Source organism: Ranitomeya imitator, chromosome 2 (genome assembly GCF_032444005.1).
Source record: "Ranitomeya imitator isolate aRanImi1 chromosome 2, aRanImi1.pri, whole genome shotgun sequence".
Classification (NCBI taxonomy): Eukaryota; Metazoa; Chordata; class Amphibia; order Anura; family Dendrobatidae; genus Ranitomeya; species Ranitomeya imitator.
This window is the reverse complement of record NC_091283.1, coordinates 368,296,261-368,320,720: the sequence shown is the minus strand read 5'-3', so window position 1 is coordinate 368,320,720 and position 24,460 is coordinate 368,296,261. Positions and strand designations below refer to the sequence as shown.

At 43.8% G+C, this 24,460-nt stretch overlaps 2 protein-coding genes across 2 annotated transcripts in view; both read left to right on the top strand.

Annotated features, from left to right (window-relative positions):
* The window catches only part of LOC138663911 (zinc finger protein 271-like), a 33,751-nt gene extending 30,212 nt beyond the window's left edge, over positions 1 to 3,539 (top strand). The window contains exon 7 of the mRNA XM_069750280.1: positions 66 to 3,539. Coding sequence (XP_069606381.1) covers positions 66 to 1,606 — 1,541 coding nt within the window. The 3' untranslated portion in view covers positions 1,607 to 3,539. The remainder of the gene's footprint in view (positions 1 to 65) is intronic.
* Positions 3,540 to 8,779: 5,240 nt separating this feature from the next.
* Positions 8,780 to 24,460, top strand: part of LOC138663925 (zinc finger protein 684-like) — a 56,859-nt gene continuing 41,178 nt past the window's right edge. The window contains exon 1 of the mRNA XM_069750298.1: positions 8,780 to 8,837. The gene's annotated coding sequence lies outside the window, so the exon portion shown is untranslated. The remainder of the gene's footprint in view (positions 8,838 to 24,460) is intronic.

Sequence of the window (24,460 nt, the reverse complement as noted above, 5' to 3'; positions counted from 1 at the left end):
ACATGATCAATACTATATTAATTTTATTAAACCGTAATAAAAAAAATACATTTTATTCTCGGCAGGTGAATATATCAGAAGCCCAAAGAGACATGTGAGATCTTCTGAATTTAAATTATTTGATGAAGAGATCACACAAGATGAAGAGCATGTCAGTATCCCAGATCTACCATCAGCCCTTCAGAGCAAAGATTTATCATCTGACCCTTTTCAACAGGTCCTATTTCCTGATTCATTACCGAAAAATAAAACTAACAGAAATAATGTTGAACATGAAAGATCTCACAAAGAGGAGAATCCATGTTTACAAAGTGGGAAGAATTCTGAAGATGCATTAAATCTTGTTAAACCTGAAAAAAGTCGCACAAAAGCAAAAGGCTTTCCATGTCCAGAATGTGGGAAATGTTTTACAACTAAACCAAGACTTGTCATACATGAGAAATATCACAAAGTGGGGCAACCGTATTCATGTTCTACTTGTGGAGCACGTTTTAGCCGTTACTGGAATCTAAATAGGCATGAGAGATGTCACAAAGGAGTGAAACCATTTTTATGTTTACAGTGTAGGAAATGTTTTACGACTAATTCAGAACTTTTTATGCATCAGAGAATGCACAACGTGGAGAAGCCTTATTCATGTTCTACATGTGGACTAAATTTTAAGGATTACTGGCATCTGGTTACACATGAAAGAACTCACACAGGAGTGAAGCCATTTGCATGTTCAGAGTGTGAGAAATGTTTTACACGGAAGGCAGACCTTGTAACTCATCAGAGAATTCACACAGGAGAGAAACCATTCTTATGCACAGAATGTGGGAAATGTTTTAATCAGAAAGCACATCTTGCTAAGCATCTCAGATGTCACACAGGAGAGAAGCCATATTCATGCTCAGAATGTGGGAAATCTTTTACAACTAATACAAAACTTATTAGACATGAGAGGGTTCACAAGTTGAAGAAGCCATATTCATGTTCTACATGTGGAGCATACTTCAACCATTTATTTAATCTCATGAGACATGAGGGAAGTCACACAGGCGTGAAGCCATTTGCATGTTCAGAATGTGAGAAATGTTTTGCACGGAAGGCAGATCTTGTAGGTCATCAGAGAATTCACACAGGAGAGAAGCCATTCTTATGCACAGAATGTGGGAAATGTTTTAGTCAGAAATCACATCTTGTTAAGCATCTGAGAAGTCACACAGGAGAGAAGCCATATCCATCATATCCATGCTCAGAATGTGGGAAACGTTTTTCTAAGAAATCAATTCTTATTGGCCATCAAAGATGTCATACGGGGGAGAAGCCATTTTTATGTTCAGATTGTGGCAGACGTTTTTCTCAGAATTCACATCTTACTGCCCATCAAAAATTTCATGCAAGGGATAAACCTTATTACTGTTTGGAATGTGAGAAAAATTTTAAACTGAAGTCAGACTTTGTTACCCATCAGCAATTCACACATGGTATAAGCTGCTTTGATGCTCAGAATTTGGAAAGTGTTTTAACAAAAAAATCAGGCTGTACTACACCTCACCGCTTTTCTAGGGAATCGCATCTTGTTGACCATAACTATATTCAAGCAGGGAACACCTCATATTAATGTCCTTAATATGGTCAATGTTTTACAGATGGTTCAATACTTCTTACTGGAAATGAGGAATTTGATTCAATTGGACTCAAATTCTTATTCAATTTGTAGGACTTTGCTGAACCTGGAAAAGAATCTGCAATTTACATCGCTTGAATAGTAAAAAACTGCCGCTGTCATTTTATGTATTGAAGAAGATTATATTAACCAGAAAACATTACATGACTTCTGGCATTTCTTTATCTTCAACATAATGCCCTGCAAGTATCACCTCACATCATATTCCCAGTCAATCATGTGAGACTGTAACAGCCCTGTATAAAAGCAGAAGCAAGGAATACAGCAGCCAATTTGTGGTGCATCTGGATAGTGAGAAGATGACAAAGCTTATCCATAGAGAAAGTCACCAGTGAATAAAGTCTACAGGGAGCGTTTGTTATAGCTTTAATTTTTGCATTCATGCATAACTAGTCTAAAACAATTTTTTTTTAAATTAGATTATTAACCACAAAATTTTTTTTCTAAACACATACAATTAGATGTTACGTACATAAAAATACACGAGAGGATAACAGAAATTTTTTTTATACCCCATCTGTTACCTCTCCACCCACATATCTTAACAGAATGTCTAATAATTAGTGATGAGCGAAGGTGCTTGGATAAGGCGTTATCCGAGCATGCATGTGTGCTAACCGAGTGTCTTCGGCGTGCTCGAAAAATATGTCCCCATGACTGCATCTCTAAAGGCTGTTCGACAGCTGCAACACATGCAGGGATTGCCTAACAAACAGGCCGATCCTTGCATGTGTTGTGGCTATGAAACAGCCGCAGGGACTCGAGCATATTTTTCGAGCACTCCGAAGACCCTCGGTTAGCACACGAGCATACTCCAATAACGCCTTATCCGAGCATGTTTGCTCATCACTACTAATAATCCTGATTTTCACTGTCCTTTAGCACTTAATACATGATGCCCTGGAACATGTACTATCGATTTAATTCATCATTCATTGCCATAAATCATGCTTGATGCAATATTACAAAGTTGAACACTCTATTTCTAAGTAATTGAGCAGATGGTAATCCAGGAGTGTCTAGCTATGAACCCCAACATTTTCAATGTTTACTCATAGACTTTATTTTGTTATATATACTCGTCTCCATTCTGATTATGGAGTTCATTCCTCTTTCTGGCCTGGAGCAGAATTCTAGACACGCCTATGTATATCGAGTCAAAATCAATTTCTTCCTTTAGCTTCCCTAAAATGCATAGTATAGTGTTTATCTGTAAATAAATGTTAGAAATTTTGCTAACTAGTTTGAGTATCTCCTTCCAGAAACTGCTCCGAGCAGGGCATTCCCAAAGCATATGCATTAATTTGTACGTTCTCCATTTTGCACCTTTGGGCTTGTTTCGTATGATCTTATTCTTAATTTGTTGAAGAAGCTAAGGGTTCTATACTTTCTTTGCATAATGTATAATTGTGACAACCTTTGCGCTTCACATATCGATAAATGAGGTGTGAGCCCCATGATTGTATTCCATTGCCCTTCATCTACATCAGGAGTGTCAAACTGCATTCCTCGAGGGCCGCAAACCATGCGTGTTTTCAAGATTTCCTTAGCTTTGCACAAGGTGCTGCAATCATTATGTGTGTAGGTGATTAAATTATCACCTGTGCAGTACAAGGAAATCCTGAAAACATGACCTGTTTGCAGCCCTTGAGGAATGCAGTTTGACACCTCTGGTCTACATCATCTACCCATTTATTTGAGAGTTTTGTAGGATGTTGTTTCAAATAATTTGATATTAAGGATTTGTATATGAGGGATATCAATCCTTTATAGGAAGTTGTTTCAGTTGCGGCCGCAATAAAGGAACTGTAATTTATAATCATGGGTTATGTACTTATTTTGGGTATTAAACGCATGTCTAAATCACAAATTTGGTTATAGTTGTTATTGTTCAAAACTTTTAAGGGTGCCTTCTTTTAAGATAAGATCTAAAGTATTAATGCCCGTTTTCCCCAGTCTACAGCGTTTTGTAATTTAAATATTTCAGGCAGATTATTATTAGGCCATAAGGGTGTAAATTTGGTATATCCGTTGATCTCTAGTATCTTCTTTCCTCTTTCCCAAACTTTGACTTTATTAGCCAGTGTTGGATATACAATCCCATTTACACTTTGAATCCCAGCCTTTGTTAGGCTCCTAGGCAGGGCTGTATTTAGAGTTTCTGCTGCCCTAGGCACTCTTTAGTGCTGCCTCCCCCATTGTTGAGTATGACACTATCGGCAGTGATTTTTGCCATGAATCGATGATGTGAAAGTAGCCTTTTGCAGCAGATCCGGCAGTTTTCCCGCATCTGCCGCGTAACGGCTCACGGCAACACTGCGTTCGGCCTCATTCATTCCCTATGGGACTTGCGGACATGTGCGGCACTTGCGGTTTTGCAGCGATCCGGTAAATGTGGTACTTATAGCAATGAAAAAAAACGCTCCTAGCAGTGTTTTTTTGTCTCACCGCAAGTGCTGCACATGTCCACAAGTAGCCATCACTACCTGTCCCTGCACCTTGCTAGCTCATCCCTAACCATCCCTCTCTGACCTAAAACTACACAATAAAGCTTTAGAGAAACAATTTATTAACTGACATTCCTATGATAATGTGGGTTCCAGGCTACGGCGCAGACTGGGACGGACAGTCTCCGGGTCTCCATTCTCTCTCTGTGCACACCCTCAGTCCCTGCCTCACTGCCTGTGCTGCACTGTGCACAGACATACCTCCACCGGACCCAGTAATCACCGCCCGCAGTAGCATACCGGCAGAGGTGTATCTATGTTTTCTGGCACCTGGGGCAAGTATTTATTCTGCCCCCCACACCACCACCACCAAGGACATATGCGATTTTCACACTTAGTCATGTATCGACGAGCCGCTCTCCCTTATGCTCTCAATGTTCAGTGAAAAACTGAGAGAAGCAGGGAGAGAAGCTCGATGTGACAGGACCGCAAGTATGAAAATCACATATGAGTGAAGTGTCCATGTGACGACTACTGGAACCTGCAGAGCTGAATCCTGAAATCGCAGGCTACTGGATTATCACAACGAATACACAGCACACTTTTAGGATTCTCCCTTGCCGGTGGACAGTCATGTCAGCACAAACATATGATTTGTATACTTCTGACCACATTCCGACTAGACGTGCTCGGCCTCGCTCATGTTCATTTTCATTGACTGAGGCCACACATGTCTAGTCAGCATGTGACCACATGAATATAAATCGCCAGCACAAGAGAATCCTGACAGCATGCAGTGCGCACTGTGAGAAATCAGAAGTCTGCAGTCACATAGAATGACTGCAGACTCATTATGATACAGGAAAGATATATATCTTAGTACTGGCGTGTTAACCAGTAGATAGAAAAATATTTAGAATTGAGAGTCCTCAGTGGTTGATACCTTTTAATGGCTAACTGAAAAGATGGTAACAAATTGCAAGCTTTCAAGACTACACAGGTCTCTTCATCAGGCAAAGGGCTAAAAGAAATTCTGAAGAATCACATATTTATACACAACATAGCACAGAAAAAAAAAGAAAAAAACATGGATAAGACAGGTGACATGAAGCAGAATTACCATGAGTGATAAACCGTTATGTCCATAAATATTGGGCCAGTTCTTAGATAAGGATTGTTTTATTGTCCTCTGATTGGGGTCGGGTTCAGTTGTGATGACCCCTCATAGTCTGAGGGGCAAGTTCCTTAGTTGATGTAAAAAGACATGAATCCGTGCAACACATTCATTCCTGCAGTGAGACTGTCAAAGGTCATCATCAGTTTATATTCCCAGACTCTTCTGAGATTTGAAGCTACCTTTTACCACAAGTAATTTCATGTCCATGTTATGATTTGGGAGACAAAAATGTATTGCCACAGGTAGATCCATTCTTTTTTCTCCTATTGTATGGCGGTGAGAATTCATCCTTGTCCTCAGTTTTTGCCCTGTCTCCCCCACATACAGACCCCCAGTTGGACATTTAGTACAAATAATTAAAGTACACCACATTAGAAGTGACGCAGCTGAAAGTACCTGCTATCTTGTAGTCCTGATGTGAATTGGGGATCTTTATCTTGTCCGTGGTCATTATAAATGGACAGGTTTTACATTTTTTCTGGTTGCAAGGAAAGGTACCTGCAGCTGTTGAAGAGGACAGGGAGCTCTTGACAATGATGCTTCTTAGATTTGGGGGCTGCCTAAAACACAGTAGTGGGGGGTCTAGAAAAATGGATTGTAAGCGGGCATCTTTTTGTAGTAAAGATTGTAATTTCTGTGCAGCTCCCCTTAGCACCTCCAGATTTGGATTGTAGGTAACTACTAGAGGTACCCGGTTATTTTCTTCTTTAGATTTGTAATGTAGCAGGCGATTCCTTGATATTCTGGTGGCTCTTGTAATCTGGTTTTCAAATTGTTCTTGGATGGTAGCCCTAATTCAAAAAGGTCTTTCTGAGGTGACCAAGGTGTTCATCCCTATACATTGGGTTGGAACATATACGATTGTATCTGATCGCTTGGCTGTAGACAATAGAGTTTTTTATGTGTTTTGGATGGAAACTGTCCCATTTAAGGTATGTTGGACGGTCGATTGGCTTCTGATACAGGGATGTCTCTATTTTATTGTTCTGCAGCTTAATGATGGTGTCCAAAAAGTTAATTTCAGTGCAGGAGTAGTTGAGTGTCAAGTTGATGGTAGGAAGAAATTGATTAAACTGTTCATGGAACGTCTTTAGCTGTGGCTCAGACTCCGTCCAGATGATTAAAATGTCATCAATGTAGCGGTAGTACACCAGAGGCCTGATGGGACATGAGGACAAAAAGTCGCTTTCAAGCTTGGCCATGAATAGATTTGCATACTGTGGGGCAATTTTTCTTCCCATTGCCGTGCCAGTCTCCTGTAGATAGATCTTCTTGTCAAATTAAAAGTAATTGTGGGTGAGGATGAACTTTATACGTTTCACCACAGAATGTGCATCAGTCCCTGTGTTTTCCAGGAAGAATTTGCAGGCATTTATTCCATCCCGGTGTGGGATATTTTAGTACAAAGATTCCACATCCATGGTGGCCAGGATGGTTCCTTTTTGTAGAGGACCTATTGCTGATAGTTTATTCAATAGGTCAGTTGTGTCCTGAATTAAGCTAGGTGTATCCTTTACCAGGGGTTTAAGAATACCCTCTACCCATCCAGATACCTGCTCAGTAAGGGTGCCCACACATGAAATAATTGATTTGGCCATACATGCCTGGACATGTCCCTAACTCAAGTTGTTGGAGGTAGAGCTGGCTGTGGGCTGTTGGTTTATATTGTGTTTATGAGTTCAGTTTTGGGACTTATTTTTGTTTTTTTACTCTGATATTACACCTGCGTCGAAATTGACCCCAACAACACAAATGTTATAATTTTAATAAGAGCATTTTACAATTTAGTAAAATAGTTTTATTTTATTGTATTTTGTTTAACAATAAGTTCCTGAAAAAGTCAAAAAGTCTTGATGAAATAAACAAATGTATGTAGAATTTGTATGCATTTAAAACCTAAAACGGGTCGGTCACGACCCTAAAGGTACCGTCACATTTAGCGACGCTGCAGCGATCTAGACAACGATGCCGATCGCTGCAGCGTCGCTGTCTGGTCGCTGGAGAGCTGTCACACAGACAGCTCTCCAGCGACCAACGATCCCGAGGTCCCCGGGTAACCAGGGTAAACATAGGGTTACTAAGCGCAGGGCCGCGCCTAGTAACCCGATGTTTACCCTGGCTACCATTGTAAAAGTTAAAAAAAAACAGTACATACTTACTTACATTCCTGTCGCGCCCCCGCCGTCAGCTTCCCTGCACTGTGTAAGCGTTGGCCGGAAAGCAGAGCGGTGACGTCACCGCTGTGCTCTGCTTTACGGCCGGCCGGCGCTGACACTGGGGGACGCAGGGAAGCTGACGTCGGGGGAACGTAACAGGAATGTAAGTATGTAGTGTTTTTTTTTTTACTTTTACAATGGTAACCAGGGTAAACATCGGGTTACTAAGCGCGGCCCTGCGCTTAGTAACCCGATGTTTACCCTGGTTACCAGTGAAGACATCGCTGAATCGTCACACACGCCGATTCAGCTATGTCAGCAGGTGATCAGCGACGAAATAAAGTCCTGGACTTTCCCCAGCGACCAACGATCTCCCAGCAGGGGCCTGATCGTTGGTCGCTGTCACGCATAACGATTTCGTTAACGATATCGTTATGTGTGACGGTACCTTAACACTATTAATGTGGAAAGAATAAAGAAATTACTATGGACTTTTTGAAAGTTTTAGGCAGGTTTCATAGATGGGGGCAGCTTGGGAGGCAGGTTTTACAGAACTCACCATATAGGCTTTTCTATATTGGTATCAATACCTTGTAACAACATGAATGTTTGTCTAGAGCTACTGTATATCCTAAAATAGAAGTATTTTTTTAAAAAATTGGCAAGGACTATGAGCTGTCGTGAAACTCTGTATTCATCATGTTTCGGCTTCTAAAGACCCAGTAGAAACTGAGACTGAAGCTACCGATTCTATGTATTCTCTGTAAAGGAGATGATAAAATCTTTTAGATTAGAATTCACCGGCTTTGCTGAATTTTCCAAGGAATTGTGATGCATTGTAAATACCATATTCAAAAAAGCCTCCTCTTGCCCTTAAAATAGGTGAATGTTGCGCTAATGACTTGTATGACTGTATCTCACTCCTTTGATGCAAATACAGCCTTAGTAGTATCAAAATTACCTCAACATATATGGCTACGGCTAAACAGTTGGTAACTGGTGGTAAACAACAACCTGTGTAACAACACATTGAACTGGCGTTATTTTTAAGCTTCTTACAATTAAAAAAAAACTGTCCAAAAATAATCCACCTTTGGTGGCAAATGCCCTCCATGCTGTGTATATGAAAGTAGCAATAGCTTAATCATAAGCAGTGTTCCAAAAATTATCAATTTTTCCAGCATTATGACCAATTTTTTCTGTATGGAGGGAGGGGGGTTTACGGAAATCCTTCTGCCCCTTCATGTAATCCCAGCACAGCAGGGTCTTGCATACACTGAGGCCCCTGATCATGTGACCCCTGACTCCTCCCCTCCTCTGACCTCATCACAGGTCCTGTGCGCACAGAACAGCCATATATGTGGTGTGCGGCTCTGCAGGTGGAGGTAGGTGCTGGAGATTCCCCATTACTGGGGGGAGGCAGTAACCCCTCCATTCCCGGAGATAGTGCCCCCAGCTCTGCCATGTGTATATGTACAGTAATAGAACGCTGGCTGTGCTCATGTATACAGGGGAGGGCGCTCTGGTTTGGGGACAGATGACGCTTTCTCTCTGGGGTGGAGAATGTAATGTTTTTTTTTGTTTGTTTTTTATAATCATGGAAATGTAGAAAAATGGATATGTCATACAAAAATATAACTAGAATCTCCTGATCTACTAAATTCCTGTAAGCTGCATTGACAGTGAGAGCTGTCTGTCTTCAACGAGCTTGCCTCTATTTGCATATTTGAATTTCCAAAGGAAAATTGCATGGCCTAAAAGTCTCTTTACTCCTGCTCAGCACTCTCCACAAGGAGAAATGTTCCCCCTTAGACAGTGTGTCAGAGGCACCAACACCCCGAAATATGTGTCTGCAAATAGATTGTCTGGTTTGGCTTGCTTCTGAGCCTAAGGCCTCGTTCACACTTCCGTCTTTGAGCTCCCATCACAATCCGTTGATTTTGGAAAGAACAGGATCCAGCAAATTTTTCTGCTGGATCCTGTTTTTTCCCATAGACTTGTATTAGCGACTGATTGTGACGGATGGCCTTCCGTTTCATCCGTCGTGCACTGGATCCGCCGGAAAACTGCTGTCCGTCAGGAGGAGAAAACGTTCAGAGGAACGTTTTTTTCTGCACATCGGAAAATCGCTCAGTGACGGGTACTGCGCTGCCCGTTGTTGGCTATAATGGAAGCCTATGGGCGCAGGATCCGTTGCTGACTGTGAAAAGCAGGAATCCAGCGATGGGTTCCATCTTTTGAAACTAAGCATGCGTGGAAGAATTTCCCGTCAGGGAAATTCTCTCTTGCTTGCTCTCTCTTTACTATTGATGCTGCCTATGCAGAATCAAGAGTAACAAGATATAATGTTAAAAATAATTAAAAAAACCAAAAAATATTGCAATATTCTTACCATCTGGTGTCCCGCACAGTGTTACCGATGCTCCCGGCAGCTAGCGTTCCCATGGATGCATTGCAAAATGACCCGATGACATCGCGGTCTCGTGAGACCGCTACGTCATCAGAGGTCATTGCACGCAAGGCATTACTGGCAACGCTAGCTGCCGGGAGCATCACAAGCATCGATAATGCTGCGCAGGACGCCGGAAGGCGAGAATATCGCAATTTTTTAAAAATTATTTTTAAACCTGGGTTGTGTTGTGTATGCCTTTATCGCATTGGAAAACCGCTGCGAAGACGCATACACAACAGGTGCACATAGCCTCGACGGGTTCGTCAGAAAAACGGGCCCAGTACACCCATTTTTTACAATCTGCACAGGATCTGTCATTTCAACATTTTTTAAACAATACATTTTTATTGAAGTTTGCATATATGATACAGGAAAAGAAGAAACTTTAGTATTATCATATGGTACATTGCATCATAACAAGGGGGTAACAGTCCTTCATTTATGTTCTGGTAACTGGCAATAAACTTAAGACGAGTCATATCAAAGGACGAGTGTAACAGCGACAAAAACACACACAAAATGGGGGACAAGGGTTAGGGGAGGGGGAAGGGAAGGGGGACTCGAGAAGATGTTATAATAAATCCATACCCATTTGGGTAATTTTAATCAGAAGCCTGAGGACTACGGTTAGATAGTCGAGATACCGGAATAGCAAAAGGGGTGTGGCTGGCGTATTCCGCCCAGGGGAGCCAAGTAAGTTCAAATCTCTACTTTGTCAGTGCGTATAGCTGATAATTTTTCATTTACCATGTACCATGATAGATGAGATTTAACTCCCGACAGATCCAAGCCAGGTTTTTCCAAGCCGAGGCTATTGTTTGTTTGGCTGCTAAGAATATAAACGTGATAAGGGCTTGGGAATATTTAGAAATATTGGGGATACGCTTGTTTAGTAGGGCTTCCCAGAGCTTTTTCCTAAGATTGATATTTGTTATTGAGAGAATCAAGTAGTATACCCTGGTCCAAAACCTTCGAGCCGTTGGGCATAGCCACCAGATATGAAGCATATCTCCTATAGAGTTACATCCCCAAAAACAGTTTGGAGAGTAGTTAGCGACTGCCATCGCCACTCTAGCTGGGGTCAAGTACCATCTTGTAAGTACTTTGTAATTGGTCTCTAGCATGAGGGTGTTAAGCAAGCCTCCAGTGGAGGAAGATCAAATCTGGGTCCATTCCGAGTCCGTCAGGGTTGAACCAATATCAGACTCCCAGCGAGAGGTGTAGCCCAGGCACCGCCTGTGAGTTGGAGAGTTGATGTGTGAGTAAAGAAGGGATATGATACCTGGAGCATGTGGGTTTTGGCAGCATCTCTGTTCAAAGGGGGTGAAGGAATAGGGGGGGCAGAGTTTCTTAGTACAGATTGAACAAAATTTTTAAGTTGCAAGTATCGAAATATTTCTCTCGGTGGGAGATGGTATTTTTCACTCAAAGCAGAAAATGGGATAAGCCCATCCACGTTGATGAGATGGTGAACTCTCGTTATTCCCGCCGCGACCCATAGTCGGAAGTCCCTAAGGGAATCCACTCCCGGGGGTAACTGGGCATTACCCCACAAGGGGGCCAAGGGTAGGAATGAAGATATTAAATGTGAGGAATATTTTAATGAGTCCCAGATTCTGAGAGAGTGAACCATGATGGGGTTAGTGATTTCTCTCCGGTGTGTTGGGAGAGTCCAGAGCAACGTATCTAGGGTACTCAAGTGGAGTTCTGAGGCCTCTAGAGCTAGCCATAGGGGGGTTCAGAATAGGCGTGGTACAACGTCAGTTGACCAAGTTGGGCTGCTTGATAATATTTCGAGAGGTTTGGGACCCCCAATCCCCCTTTTAGACGATGGCGGTAAAGGGTGGCTCTATTAACCCTAGGGAGACCCCCCCCCCTCCAAACAAAGGTATTAATCGCTCGCTGAGCTATTTTAAGTTATTGTGTGGGGACCGAGACTGGGAGGACCCGAAATAGATAAAGTAATTTAGGGAGTATAGTCATCTTTAGTGCGCGTACTCTGCCGAGCCAGGAGAGGTTAAGTTTGCCCCATGACTGGAGTATTGATTGAATTTTATGGAGCATATGAGGATAATTAGCCGCGTATAATGAGCCGTACTCTGAAGTAAGTTTCACTCCTAAGTAGTCCAAATGGTTAGAGGTCCACTGAAACGGGAAATTTTGTTTTAGCAATGTGATAGTGGAGGAAGGGAGAGTGATGTTCATGGCATAGGATTTAGAGGGATTAATTTGTAGACCTGAAATGTGTTCAAAGTTATTAAGAGTTTGAAGTAGGGCTGGGAAGGATGACCGAGGAGATGTTAGGAGGAGCAGCATGTCGTCAGCAAACAAGAAAAGTTTATGGGGGACTGATGCTATAGTGACTCCCTGGATGGATGAATTGAGTCGAAGGTGTATCGCCAAGGGTTCAAATGCTAAAAGAAATAATATAGGTGATAAGGGACAGCCTTGGCGAGTGCCTCTATGAATAGGGAAGCGCGGGGAGGAGAAGCCGTTGTATCGTACATATGCAGAAGGGGAGCTATAAAGGGCCTGAATCATTGTAAGAAAGTAAGGAGGGAAACCCCATTTCCGCAAGACCGCAAACAGATAAGACCAAGAAATAGAGTCAAAGGCTTTTTTAATGTCAAGCGACAATAACATGCTTGGTAAATTGCGCTGTTTGCAATGGTGCAACAGGTGAGAGACTCTTCTTATATTATCTGATGCTTGTCTTTTGGGAACGAAACCTACCTGGTCTCTATGTATTATGGCTCCCAGACCCAAGTTTAGACGTTGGGATAGAATCTTGGCTAATATTTTAAGGTCTATGTTAATTAGGGATATTGGTCTGTGGTTAGACCATACTAACTGATCAGAATTAGGCTTTGGTATCATAGACACAGCTGCTATTAATGATGCCTCTCCAGGTTTATTACCGTCTCTCAAGGAGTTAAAGTAATTGGTAAGATGGGGTATCAGAAGTGGGGCATATTTTTTATAATATAGGGCTGTAAAACCGTCCGGGCCGGGCTTTTTATTGACTTTCAATTGTTGGATAGGTAACTCTATGTCGTTAGAGGAAATAGGTTGGTTCAGCGAATCAATCAAACTTGGGCCAAAAGCAGGGAGTGGGACGGAGTCCAAGAAAGCTTCCAGCTCCCCTGAATCGATAGTTGAAGTGGCGCTATATAATTGTTTTAATTTCTGCTGAAACAATTGCGTGATCTTCAGCGGGTTGGACGTGATTCCTGAGGGGGTTCGTAATCTTACTGGGGGACGGGGTTTTAACCGACGTGCTAAATTGGAGTTGTTTTTATTATTGAGTGCATAAAACCATTGCTGGGACCAGCGTAAGGCTCGGTCAGCGTTTTCAGATAGACAGAGGTCGAGTTCAGTTCGGGCGTGGGTGAGATTTCTATATATGTCAGGGGATGGCGAATTCTTTAATTGAGTCTCAAGCACTGATACTCTGTCCTCCAATTCAGCCATTTTCGCACATCTCTCTTTTTTCCTGCCGGAGGCCACTTGAATACAGAGGCCTCTCAATACTGCCTTATGCGCTTCCCACAAAGAAATAGGGGAAGAAGCTGATTGAAGATTTAAAGAAAAAGTACTCTTCTAGGTGACCTTTTAATTTCAAATTGATATCAGGGTAGGAGAGCAGAGAGTCGTTCAGGATCCAATTATATGATTGCGGTTTAGGGTGCAGCGCGGAACATATAAGCAAGATTGGGGAATGATCAGACCATGGGGTGGAAAGGATGGAGACATTAGAGACGTTAGGAATGAAGGATGGATGGGAAAATATGTGGTCTATTCTGGTATGGACTAAGTGACGCGGGGAAAAATACGTATAATCTCTCTGTGAGGGGTGCAAGTCCCTCCACAGGTCCACCCACTGGTATTGGGAGAGGAGTTTATTAAGGGAGGACGAGTCCGCCGACGGGAGAGGCGATGGAATAGTAAGGGATTGTGTAATTGTTGACCTATCAAAATGGGGTTTGAGTATACAGTTAGAATCGCCGCACAGTACCGTAGCTCCTTGGGCATGCTCGGTGATTAATTCACACAATTGAGAGAAAAAGGCGGTTTGATGGGTGTTAGGGGCATAGTACGAAACGATGGTTACCAGTTCGTCCGAAATGGTGCCTGTAACTATCAAGTAACAACCTTCTTTATCGGCTACTAAAGATTTAAAGACAAAAGGGACGGACCTCTTAAAGCAAATGGCAACGCCTTTAGTCTTATTTGGGGCAGTAGCTAAATAATATAATGGGTAGGAAGCGGATAAGAACTTAGGATAAGAACTGGCCGAGAAGTGTGTCTCTTGGAGACAGACCACGTCAGCCCGTTGAGACCTATAATAACGAAAGGCCTTGGTACGTTTGTGTGGAGGCTTCTGCAGGTAAACATCTCTGCTTTTTTCTCTGTGTACGTTTGTGTGGAGAATTAAAACTGCGTACATTGTGTGAAATGATCGTTAGCGGCATGATAAAGAAATGTGGGGTTCACCTATGGTAGCCATCTTTTGTGGTTTGGGGTTGGAAATGAAAGAGTCCTCTTGGTTCAGGCAAGATAGATAGTGTTTACTCGGGTGGGGAATGGGGGAGGAGGAGTGGGTGGTCGGTTATAACTGGGATATAAGGGTAACAGGGGAAACCGTAACATTAGCCAAGCACAACATGCTGAGCAGCAGTGTATAGGGACACTGTAGGGACATAAGGACAATAACAGGGACAACGCAATTTAGAGTAGACCTAGTAATTAAGTGTGAAGGAAGGGTGGGGTAGATGGGGAAAGCTGTATATATGGAGCGCCAATAAGGCCTAGCAATATATTGGGTCTACATGTAGGCTGCGAACTGTGCCAGCCTTGTAGGGGTGGTTATTAAGAAAGAACTTACAGCTATAATGGAATACCAAAACAAAACAAGGCATAAAGTTAGTATCAATAACCTTATAACACAAATAAAACAACGGTGCATTATAAGAAAAATAGACCTTCTTAGGCACTCATAGCTGGTAAAATAACAAATCAAATCTGGATTCCAAGTAAACGTCCAATAGAGGCCAAAGGCGCTGAAGAATCATAGAAAAGAAACTGTAAAACAATCATAAACTGTGAAGTGAAAAAACATTAGTATGCGTCAATAGCATTAACACGAACTTTTCTGTCTGCTATAAAACAGTCAAAAGACAATATTGACACCAAAGGATTCTAAGGCTGCAGTCTGAATTGCCTAGGTGTGGATCAAAGCTCCTGGAGGAGCTATAGTAATCGTTGGGTCTCAAGGGGGGCCCGATGAGGCCTGCAGCTCAGATCGTCTGTCTCCAAACCGCGGCAATGACGATGATGGTTGTGGGGCAGGTGAGGGGGGATTCATAAGCTGCAGCTTGGTGAGGCAGCGGCCCGCGCCCTCCGGGGAAAGGACCGTGTGAACCATCTCACCGTGGGTAAATATCAGCTTAAAGGGGAATCCCCAACGATACTTAATGTTTTTGGAACGTAAAACTTCCAAGTATGGTCTCATTGCCTGTCTTTTCGCAATAGTGGTTGGGGGCAGGTCCGGGAACAGTTCGTAGGAGTGCCCCTGGAAAACCAAAGATGTAGAATTTCTTGCAGCTTGGAGAAGTTAATTTTTAGTTTTATAATAAAGTAGCTTTAAGATTATGTCTCTCGGGGGGCCATTGGGTTTTTTCCTGGTTAAGGCTCTGTGAATGCGGTCCATCTCACGGCGTTCAATAGAAATGCCGGGTAGAAGTTCATGGAACAGAGCTGTGGCCGTTGACTGGAGGTCTGTAATGGACTCCGGCAGGCCTCTAATTCTGATATTGCTTCTGCGGGCTCAATTCTCGAAATCCTCTAGTTTGTTGTTGAGGGTATATATCTCCTCATGAAGCGACACCATATCTTTTTCCTGGGTGGCAAGATTGGTTAGAGCAGAGTCCATTTTATCTTCTAAGTCAGAGGTACGAGATCCCAGCTCCCTAATCTCTTTCGTTAGGTCTTTAGTCAGTTTATCGGACATTATGGATAATTCCGTATGTAAAATAGACTGAAATTGAGAGAGTAGGGCATTGTGGTCCGGAGTTGGGGTACTAGGGACCCTGTTGGTAGAGGCTGGAATTGTATCTGGCTCTGCTCCGTTTATTATGGAAGAATTAGAGGATTCAGACTGGGAGTGTGGCCCAGGGGACATAGTATCTTCTAGATCCGTCAGCGCCTGGAACCGATTGCTAGCGTACCTGGAGTTAGTTCTACGCTGCTTAGTCATGGGAGCGTTGGAATTAGATAGAGAACCACAGTATTATACAACCAGCTTAAAAAGATAGAATCAAGGGAAATGCATGCTGTACTGTTATGATCAGGTGACCTTGGAGCAGCATGAAAACTTTCACTGGAGTAGGTGGTAACTATACTGACAGCAAATCCTGATCTTAACACCACAACTAGAAGTAGCCGTGGGGTGTGCCTAACAAATCCTAGACACCTCAACACAGCCGGAGGACTAAATACCCCTATAGATGGAAATAGGAATTCTACCTTGCCTCAGAGCAGAACCCCAAAGGATAGGCAGCCCCCCACAAATATTGACTGTGATTAGTAGAGGAAAAGACACACGCAGGCAGGAAACAGGATTCAGCAAAAGAGGCCACTCTAGCTAAAATAGGAAAGGATAGGACAGGTTACTAAGCGGTCAGTATTAAAATCCTTCCAAAAATATCCACAGCAGAAAATACAAAAACTCCACAATCTAACTAAAGATGTGGAGCGTATATCTGCAACTCCAGAGAATCCAACAAGACTGAGAAAACACTGACACAGTCTAAGCTGGACAAGAGAAAACAAATGAATAGCACAGAATATAAGTACACAGCTTGTGTGCCACAGAAAAAGAAACAGACACTTATCTTTGCTGAATTGGCAGCTAAGCAGGAGAAGCCAGACAAAGATCCAACACTTCCAAAGAAACATTGACAACTGGAAAGGACTAATAAGTCCTGCAAACCTAAATACCCCAGTCAGAATTGTAATCAGCAGATACACCTGTCCAAGACTGCAGCCCAGGGACAACTGCATTACCACCTACAACCACCGGAGGGAGCCCAAAAGCAGAATTCACAACAGTACCCCCCCTTGAGGAGGGGTCAACGAACACTCACCAGAGCCCCCAGGCCGATCAGGATGAGCCAGATGAAAGGTACGAACCAAATCAGCGGTATTGACATCAGAGGCAAAAACCCAAGAATTATCCTCCTGGCCATAACCCTTCCATTTGACAAAGTACTGAAGCTTCCGCCTCGAACAACGGGAATCCAAAATCTTCTCAACAACATATTCCAACTCCCCATCAACCAATACAGGGGCCGGAGGATCAACAGAGGGAACAACGGGCTCCACATATTTCCGCAATAAAGATCTATGGAAGACATTATGGATAGCAAAAGAGGCCGGAAGCGCCAGTCGAAAAGACACCGGATTAATAATCTCAGAAATCCTATAAGGACCAATAAACTGAGGCTTAAACTTAGGAGAAGAAACCTTCATAGGAACATGACGGGAAGACAACCAGACCAGATCCCCAACCCGAAGCCGGGAACCAACACACCGACGACGGTTAGCAAAACGTTGAGCCTCCTCCTGAGACACCAAATTGTCCACCACATGAACCCAAATCTGCTGCAACCTGTCAACCACAGAATCCACACCAGGACAGTCAGAAGGCTCAACCTGCCCAGAAGAAAAACGAGGATGAAAACCAAAATTACAAAAGAAAGGCGAAACCAAAGTAGCCGAACTAGCCCGATTATTAAGGGCAAACTCGGCCAATGGCAAGAAAGCCACCCAATCATCCTGATCAGCAGACACAAAGCATCTCAAATAAGTCTCCAAAGTCTGATTAGTTCGCTCAGTCTGGCCATTTGTCTGAGGATGAAATGCAGAAGAAAAAGACAAATCAATGCCCAGCCTAGCACAAAAGGCCCACCAAAACCTAGAAACAAACTGGGAACCTCTGTCGGACACAATATTCTCCGGAATACCATGCAAACGAACCACATGCTGAAAAAACAACGGAACCAAATCCGAAGAGGAAGGCAATTTAGGCAAAGGCACCAAATGAACCATCTTAGAGAATTGGACACAAACAACCCAGATAACAGACATCTTCTGGGAAACAGGAAGATCGGAAAGAAAATCCATAGAAATATGCGTCCAGGGCCTCTCAGGGACCGGCAATGGCAAAAGCAACCCACTAGCACGGGAGCAACAAGGCTTGGCCCGCGCACAAGTCCCACAGGACTGCACAAAAGAACGCACATCATGTGACAAAGAAGGCCACCAAAAGGACCTACCAACCAAGTCTCTGGTACCAAAAATGCCAGGATGACCAGCCAACACGGAACAGTGAACCTCAGAAATCACTCTACTAGTCCATGTGTCAGGAACAAACAGTTTCCCCACAGGACAGCGGTCAGGTTTGTCAGCCTGAAATTCCTGAAGAACCCGTCGTAAATCAGGGGAAATGGCAGAAAGGACCACCCCTTCTTTCAGAATACTGACCGGTTCTAAGACCTCAGGAGAATCAGGAAAAAAACTCCTAGAGAGGGCATCAGCCTTAATATTCCTAGAACCCGGAAGGTACGAGACCACGAAATCACAACGGGAAAAAAACAAGGACCATCGAGCCCGTCTAGGATTCAGCCGTTTGGCAGACTCGAGGTAAATCAAATTCTTATGATCGGTCAAGACCACAATACGGTGCTTAGCTCCCTCAAGCCAGTGTCGCCACTCCTCAAACGCCCACTTCATAGCCAACAACTCCCGATTGCCGACATCATAATTGCGTTCAGCAAGCGAAAACTTACAGGAAAAGAAGGCACACGGTCTCATTAAGGAACCAACAGGATCCCTCTGAGACAAAACGGCCCCTGCCGCAATCTCAGAAGCGTCAACCTCAACCTGAAACGGAAGAGAAACATCCGGTTGGTGCAACACCGGAGCAGAAGTAAATCGACGTTTAAGCTCCTGAAAGGCAGAGACAGCCGCAGAGGACCAATTCGCCACATCAGCGCCTTTCTTCGTCAAATCGGTCAAGGGTTTAACCACGCTGGAAAAATTAGCAATGAAACGGCGATAAAAATTTGCAAAACCCAAAAATTTCTGAAGGCTCTTCACGGATGTGGGCTGAATCCAATCATGAATGGCCTGAACCTTAACCGGATCCATCTCTATAGACGAGGGAGAAAAAATAAAGCCCAAAAAAGAAACCTTCTGCACCCCAAAGAGACACTTAGACCCTTTCACAAACAGGGCATTGTCACGAAGGATCTGAAATACCATCCTGACCTGTTGCACATGAGACTCCCATTCATCGGAAAAAATCAAAATATCGTCCAAATATACAATCAAGAATTTATCAAGATAAGTCCGGAAGATATCATGCATGAAGGACTGAAAAACAGATGGAGCATTGGAGAGCCCGAATGGCATCACAAGGTATTCAAAATGGCCTTCGGGCATGTTAAACACAGTTTTCCATTCATCACCCTGCTTATTACGAACAAGATTATATGCCCTCCGAAGGTCAATTTTCGTAAACCAACTAGCTCCCTTAATCCTAGCAAACAAATCGGTAAGCAAAGGTAAAGGGTATTGAAACTTGACAGTGATTTTATTCAAGAGGTGATAATCAATACAGGGTCTCAAGGAACCATCTTTTTTAGCAACAAAAAAGAACCCCGCTCCCAACGGTGAAGAAGATGGTCGAAAATGCCCTTTCTCCAAAGACTCCTTAATATAGCTCCGCATGACGGTATGTTCAGGCACAGACAGGTTGAAAAGTCGACCCTTAGGAAACTTACAGCCTGGAATCAAGTCAATAGCACAATCGCAGTCCCTGTGCGGTGGAAGGAAACTGGACTTGGGCTCATCGAATACATCCTGAAAATCAGACAAAAACTGTGGAATTTCAGAAGAGGAAGAAGAGGACATTGACATCAAAGGAACATCATTATGAACCCCCTGACAACCCCAACTAGTCACAGACATGGACTTCCAATCCAACACAGGATTATGTACCTGCAACCACGGAAAACCCAGCACGATAGCATCATGCAAATTATGCAACACCAGAAATCGACAATCTTCCTGATGGGCTAGCGCCATGCGCATGGTCACCTGTGTCCAAAACTGGGGCTTATTTTTAGCCAAGGGTGTAGCATCAATGCCCCTTAAAGGAATAGGGTTCTGCAAAGGCTGCAATGGAAAATCACAACGCCTGGCAAACTCAAAGTCCATTAAGTTCAAGGCGGCACCTGAATCCACAAACGCCATGACAGAAAATGATGACAATGAGCAGATCAAGGACACAGATAACAGAAATTTAGGTTGTACAGTACTGATGGTAAATGAACTTGCAATCCTCTTTGTCCGCTTAGGGCAGACAGAAATGACATGAGAAGCGTCGCCACAATAATAACACAACCTATTCTGACGTCTGAAACCTTGTCGTTCCGTTCTAGACAGAATCCTATCACACTGCATTGGCTCAGGAATCTGCTCTGAAGTTAAAGCCACAGCGCGCACAGTTCTGCGCTCCCGCCGGTCAATCTGAGTGGCCAGAGACATAGAATCACTCAGACCGGAAGGCGTGGGAAACCCCACCATAACATCTTTAACGGATTCAGAAAGACCCTTTCTGAAAATTGCCGCCAAAGCATCATTATTCCATTTAGTCAACACAGACCATTTTCTGAATTTCTGACAATACAATTCTGCCGCCTCTTGACCCTGAGACAGGGCCAACAAGGTCTTCTCAGCTTGATCCACAGAATTAGGTTCATCATATAATAATCCTAAAGCCTGAAAAAAGGAGTCTACATTAAGCAAAGCCGGATTCCCAGATTCCAGGGAAAATGCCCAATCCTGCGGGTTGCCACGCAGCAGGGAGATGACGATTTTAACCTGCTGAATGGAATCACCGGAGGATCGAGGTCTCGAAGCAAAAAACAGTTTACAGTTGTTTTTAAAACTCAAAAATTTGGACCTGTCACCAAAAAACAAATCAGGAGTAGGAATCTTCGGTTCTAAAACAGGAGTCTGAACAATATATTCAGAAATACCCTGTACCCTAGCAGCAAGCTGGTCTACACGAGAAGCTAATTCCTGAACATTCATGCTAGCACAAGGCTCCTCAGCCACCCAGAGATAAAGAGGGAGAAGACAAAGCAGACTGAAGAAAAAAAAATGGCTCAAGACCTTTCTTCACTTCTTCTGAGATGCATTTAACTCATTATTGGCCAGTTGTACTGTTATGATCAGGTGACCTTGGAGCAGCATGAAAACTTTCACTGGAGTAGGTGGTAACTATACTGACCGCAAATCCTGATCTTAACACCACAACTAGAAGTAGCCGTGGGGTGTGCCTAACAAATCCTAGACACCTCGACACAGCCGGAGGACTAAATACCCCTATAGATGGAAATAGGAATTCTACCTTGCCTCAGAGCAGAACCCCAAAGGATAAGCAGCCCCCCACAAATATTGACTGTGAGTAGTGGAGGAAAAGACACACGCAGGCAGGAAACAGGATTCAGCAAAAGAGGCCACTCTAGCTAAAATAGGAGAGGATAGGACAGGATACTAAGCGGTCAGTATTAAAATCCTTCCAAAAATATCCACATCAGAAAATACAAAAACTCCACCATCTAACTAAAGATGTGGAGCGTATATCTGCAACTCCAGAGAATCCAACAAGACTGAGAAAACACTGACACAGTCTAAGCTGGACAAGAGAAAACAAATGAATAGCACAGAATATAAGCACACAGCTTGTGTGCCACAGAAAAAGAAACAGACACTTATCTTTGCTGAATTGGCAGCTAAGCAGGAGAAGCCAGACAAAGATCCAACACTTCCCAAGAAACATTGACAACTGGCAAGGACTAATGAGTCCTGCAAACCTAAATACCCCAGTCAGAATTGCAATCAGCAGATACACCTGTCCAAGACTGCAGCCCAGGGACAACTGCATTACCACCTACAACCACCGGAGGGAGCCCAAAAGCAGAATTCACAACACTGTACGTTGTCCCTTACAGGGGTTGGGGGGTTGCTGGTTTCAGGCCATTAATTCCGACTCCATAAACTTTTAAGGTGTTCCGAGGATTAGAAGGTGGTGACAGTTCCTTCAAGCGGCCAGTAGGTGTCAGCACAAGATCACATATCTGAGAATTGAGCAGTCTGCAATCCTTCACTATTCACCAAGGTACAGACCCTGCAATCTGCGCTTTCAAGTCTTTTAAAATGGAGGGGGTTAGGATGTTGAGTTGTTTCCTTACAGGCTGAGGTCTTTTCTACTACTTTAGTGCTTGGGCCTTTAGATGAAAATGGCACCAATATAAGTATGCAGACTGTCCGTTCCCTGAATTCCCTCTCCGGTGCTGTTAATAAAGAGGGAAGTGGAGTGCCCCCTGACAAACTTATTTAGTTTTCTTCCCAGGCGACTCTAAATACAGGGTTCTCCAGGCACTCAGGCCCGACGCCACAGTGTCCCTCTCCAGGGGAGGCCAGTCGCGCCTTGCGTTTCCTGTCTATGGGGAAGCTTCTTATAGGGGGAGCACCCTGAGCACAACAGCATGGCCCGTCTTACCTCGGAAAATGTGGCACAAGGAGAGTCACCACAGCAATCGGCGCTCCTCCACTCACCGCCGTCGGACGGACTCGGCCCCGCTGTCGGTCCCCCGCCGCTGAACACACTGGAGCACCAGGCGGCTGGCGATGTGGCAGGTAAGCAGACACAGCCTCGGGGAGGCGGCCCCGGATCCTCGGCACGTAGGTGCTAATCTGTCTCACCGAGACCAAGCGCCGGCCTCACAGCGAGCACAGAGGCTGCGGCGCCGCTTTCTTCGGCAGCGGATCTCCCCAAGCAGAGCCACCGGGTGCCAGGTAAACGGGGGTGGGTTCCTCTCTTGCCTCACTGAATTCGGTTTTCTTTAATAGGAGGATGACGTGCGGCAGGTCCACAGGCGAATGGTGGGCCGTATTCTCTCCTGTCAGGCTTCAGGCCTGTTTGCAGGCCTCAGATTTCCAGCGGGCCTAGAGCGTAAATATGCGGTCAATTGTTATGACCTGGTGGTCAGGACAATAATGGACCTGGTGGATAAGAGCACACGGAATGACCTGATAGTTACTAATCATAAAGGACGAGCTCTGGGACGTGGGAACTCTGCTGACCGCAATCCCTAAACCTATCAACCACACTAGAAATAGCCGTGGATTGCGCCTAACGCTCCCTATGCAACTTGGCACAGCCTAAGAAACTAGCTAGCCTTGAAAATAGGAAAATAAAGCCTACCTTGCCTCAGAGAAATTCCCCAAAGGAAAAGGCAGCCCCCCACATATAATGACTGTGAGTAAAGATGAAAATACAAACACAGAGATGAAATAGATTAAGCAAAGTGAGGCCCGACTTACTGAACAGACCGAGGATAGGAAAGGTTACTTTGCGGTCAGCACAAAAACCTACAAAAAGACCACGCAGAGGGCGCAAAAAGACCCTCCGCCCCGACTCACGGTGCGGATGCGCTCCCTCTGCGTCCCAGAGCTTCCAGCAAGCAAGACAACAAATTAAATAGCAAGCTGGACAGAAAAATAGCAAACCAAATAAATGCAAGCTGGAACTTAGCTTCTGATGGAAAGACAGGTCACAAGAACGATCCAGGAGTGAACTAGACCAATACTGGAACATTGACAGGTGGCGTGGAGCAAAGATCTAAGTGGAGTTAAATAGAGCAGCAGCTAACGAATTAACCTCGTCACCTGTGAAAGGAAACTCAGAAACACGCACCAGAGGAAGTCCATGGACAGAACCAGCCGAAGTACCATTCATGACCACAGGAGGGAGCCCGACAACAGAATTCACAACAGTCAATATGATCAATCAACGACTCTAGGGTCCAGAGGCAGATGTGCGTTGCCTCTAGGTGTATGGATGAGTCCACAAAACCTTCGGATTGATTAGATTGCAAGATCTATCAGTGGAGCACAAGGCCCTTCAGATGCTAGCCACGCCCCCCTATCATTTCAACATTTTGACAGATCCTGTGCAGATTGTAAAATCAGAAGTGTGAAAGAAGCCTAAGAGCAGTGCAGTGGCTCAGTTGTTAGCACTGTTGGTTTGCAGTGTGGGGGTTCTGTGTTCAAGTTCCATCAACAACAATATCTGCAAGAAGTTTGTATGTTCTCCCTATGGTTGCGTGGGAATACTGTCATATAAGTAATTTGGGCTCTGTACAAGGAGTTGTATCATAGAAACAGAATCTGACTGCAACAGCAGGGGCCGGAACTTGCTGTCAATCTGTTATGGCAGCATGTAAATAGAGCAATCGTGGGGAGCCAATATGGCCACCACAAATATATATATATATATATACAGTACAAACCAAGAGTTTGAACACACCTTCTCATTTAAAGATTTTTCTGTATTTTCAAGACTATGAAAATTGTACATTCACACTGAAGGCATCAAAACTATGAATTAACACATGTGGAATTATATACTTAACAAAAAAG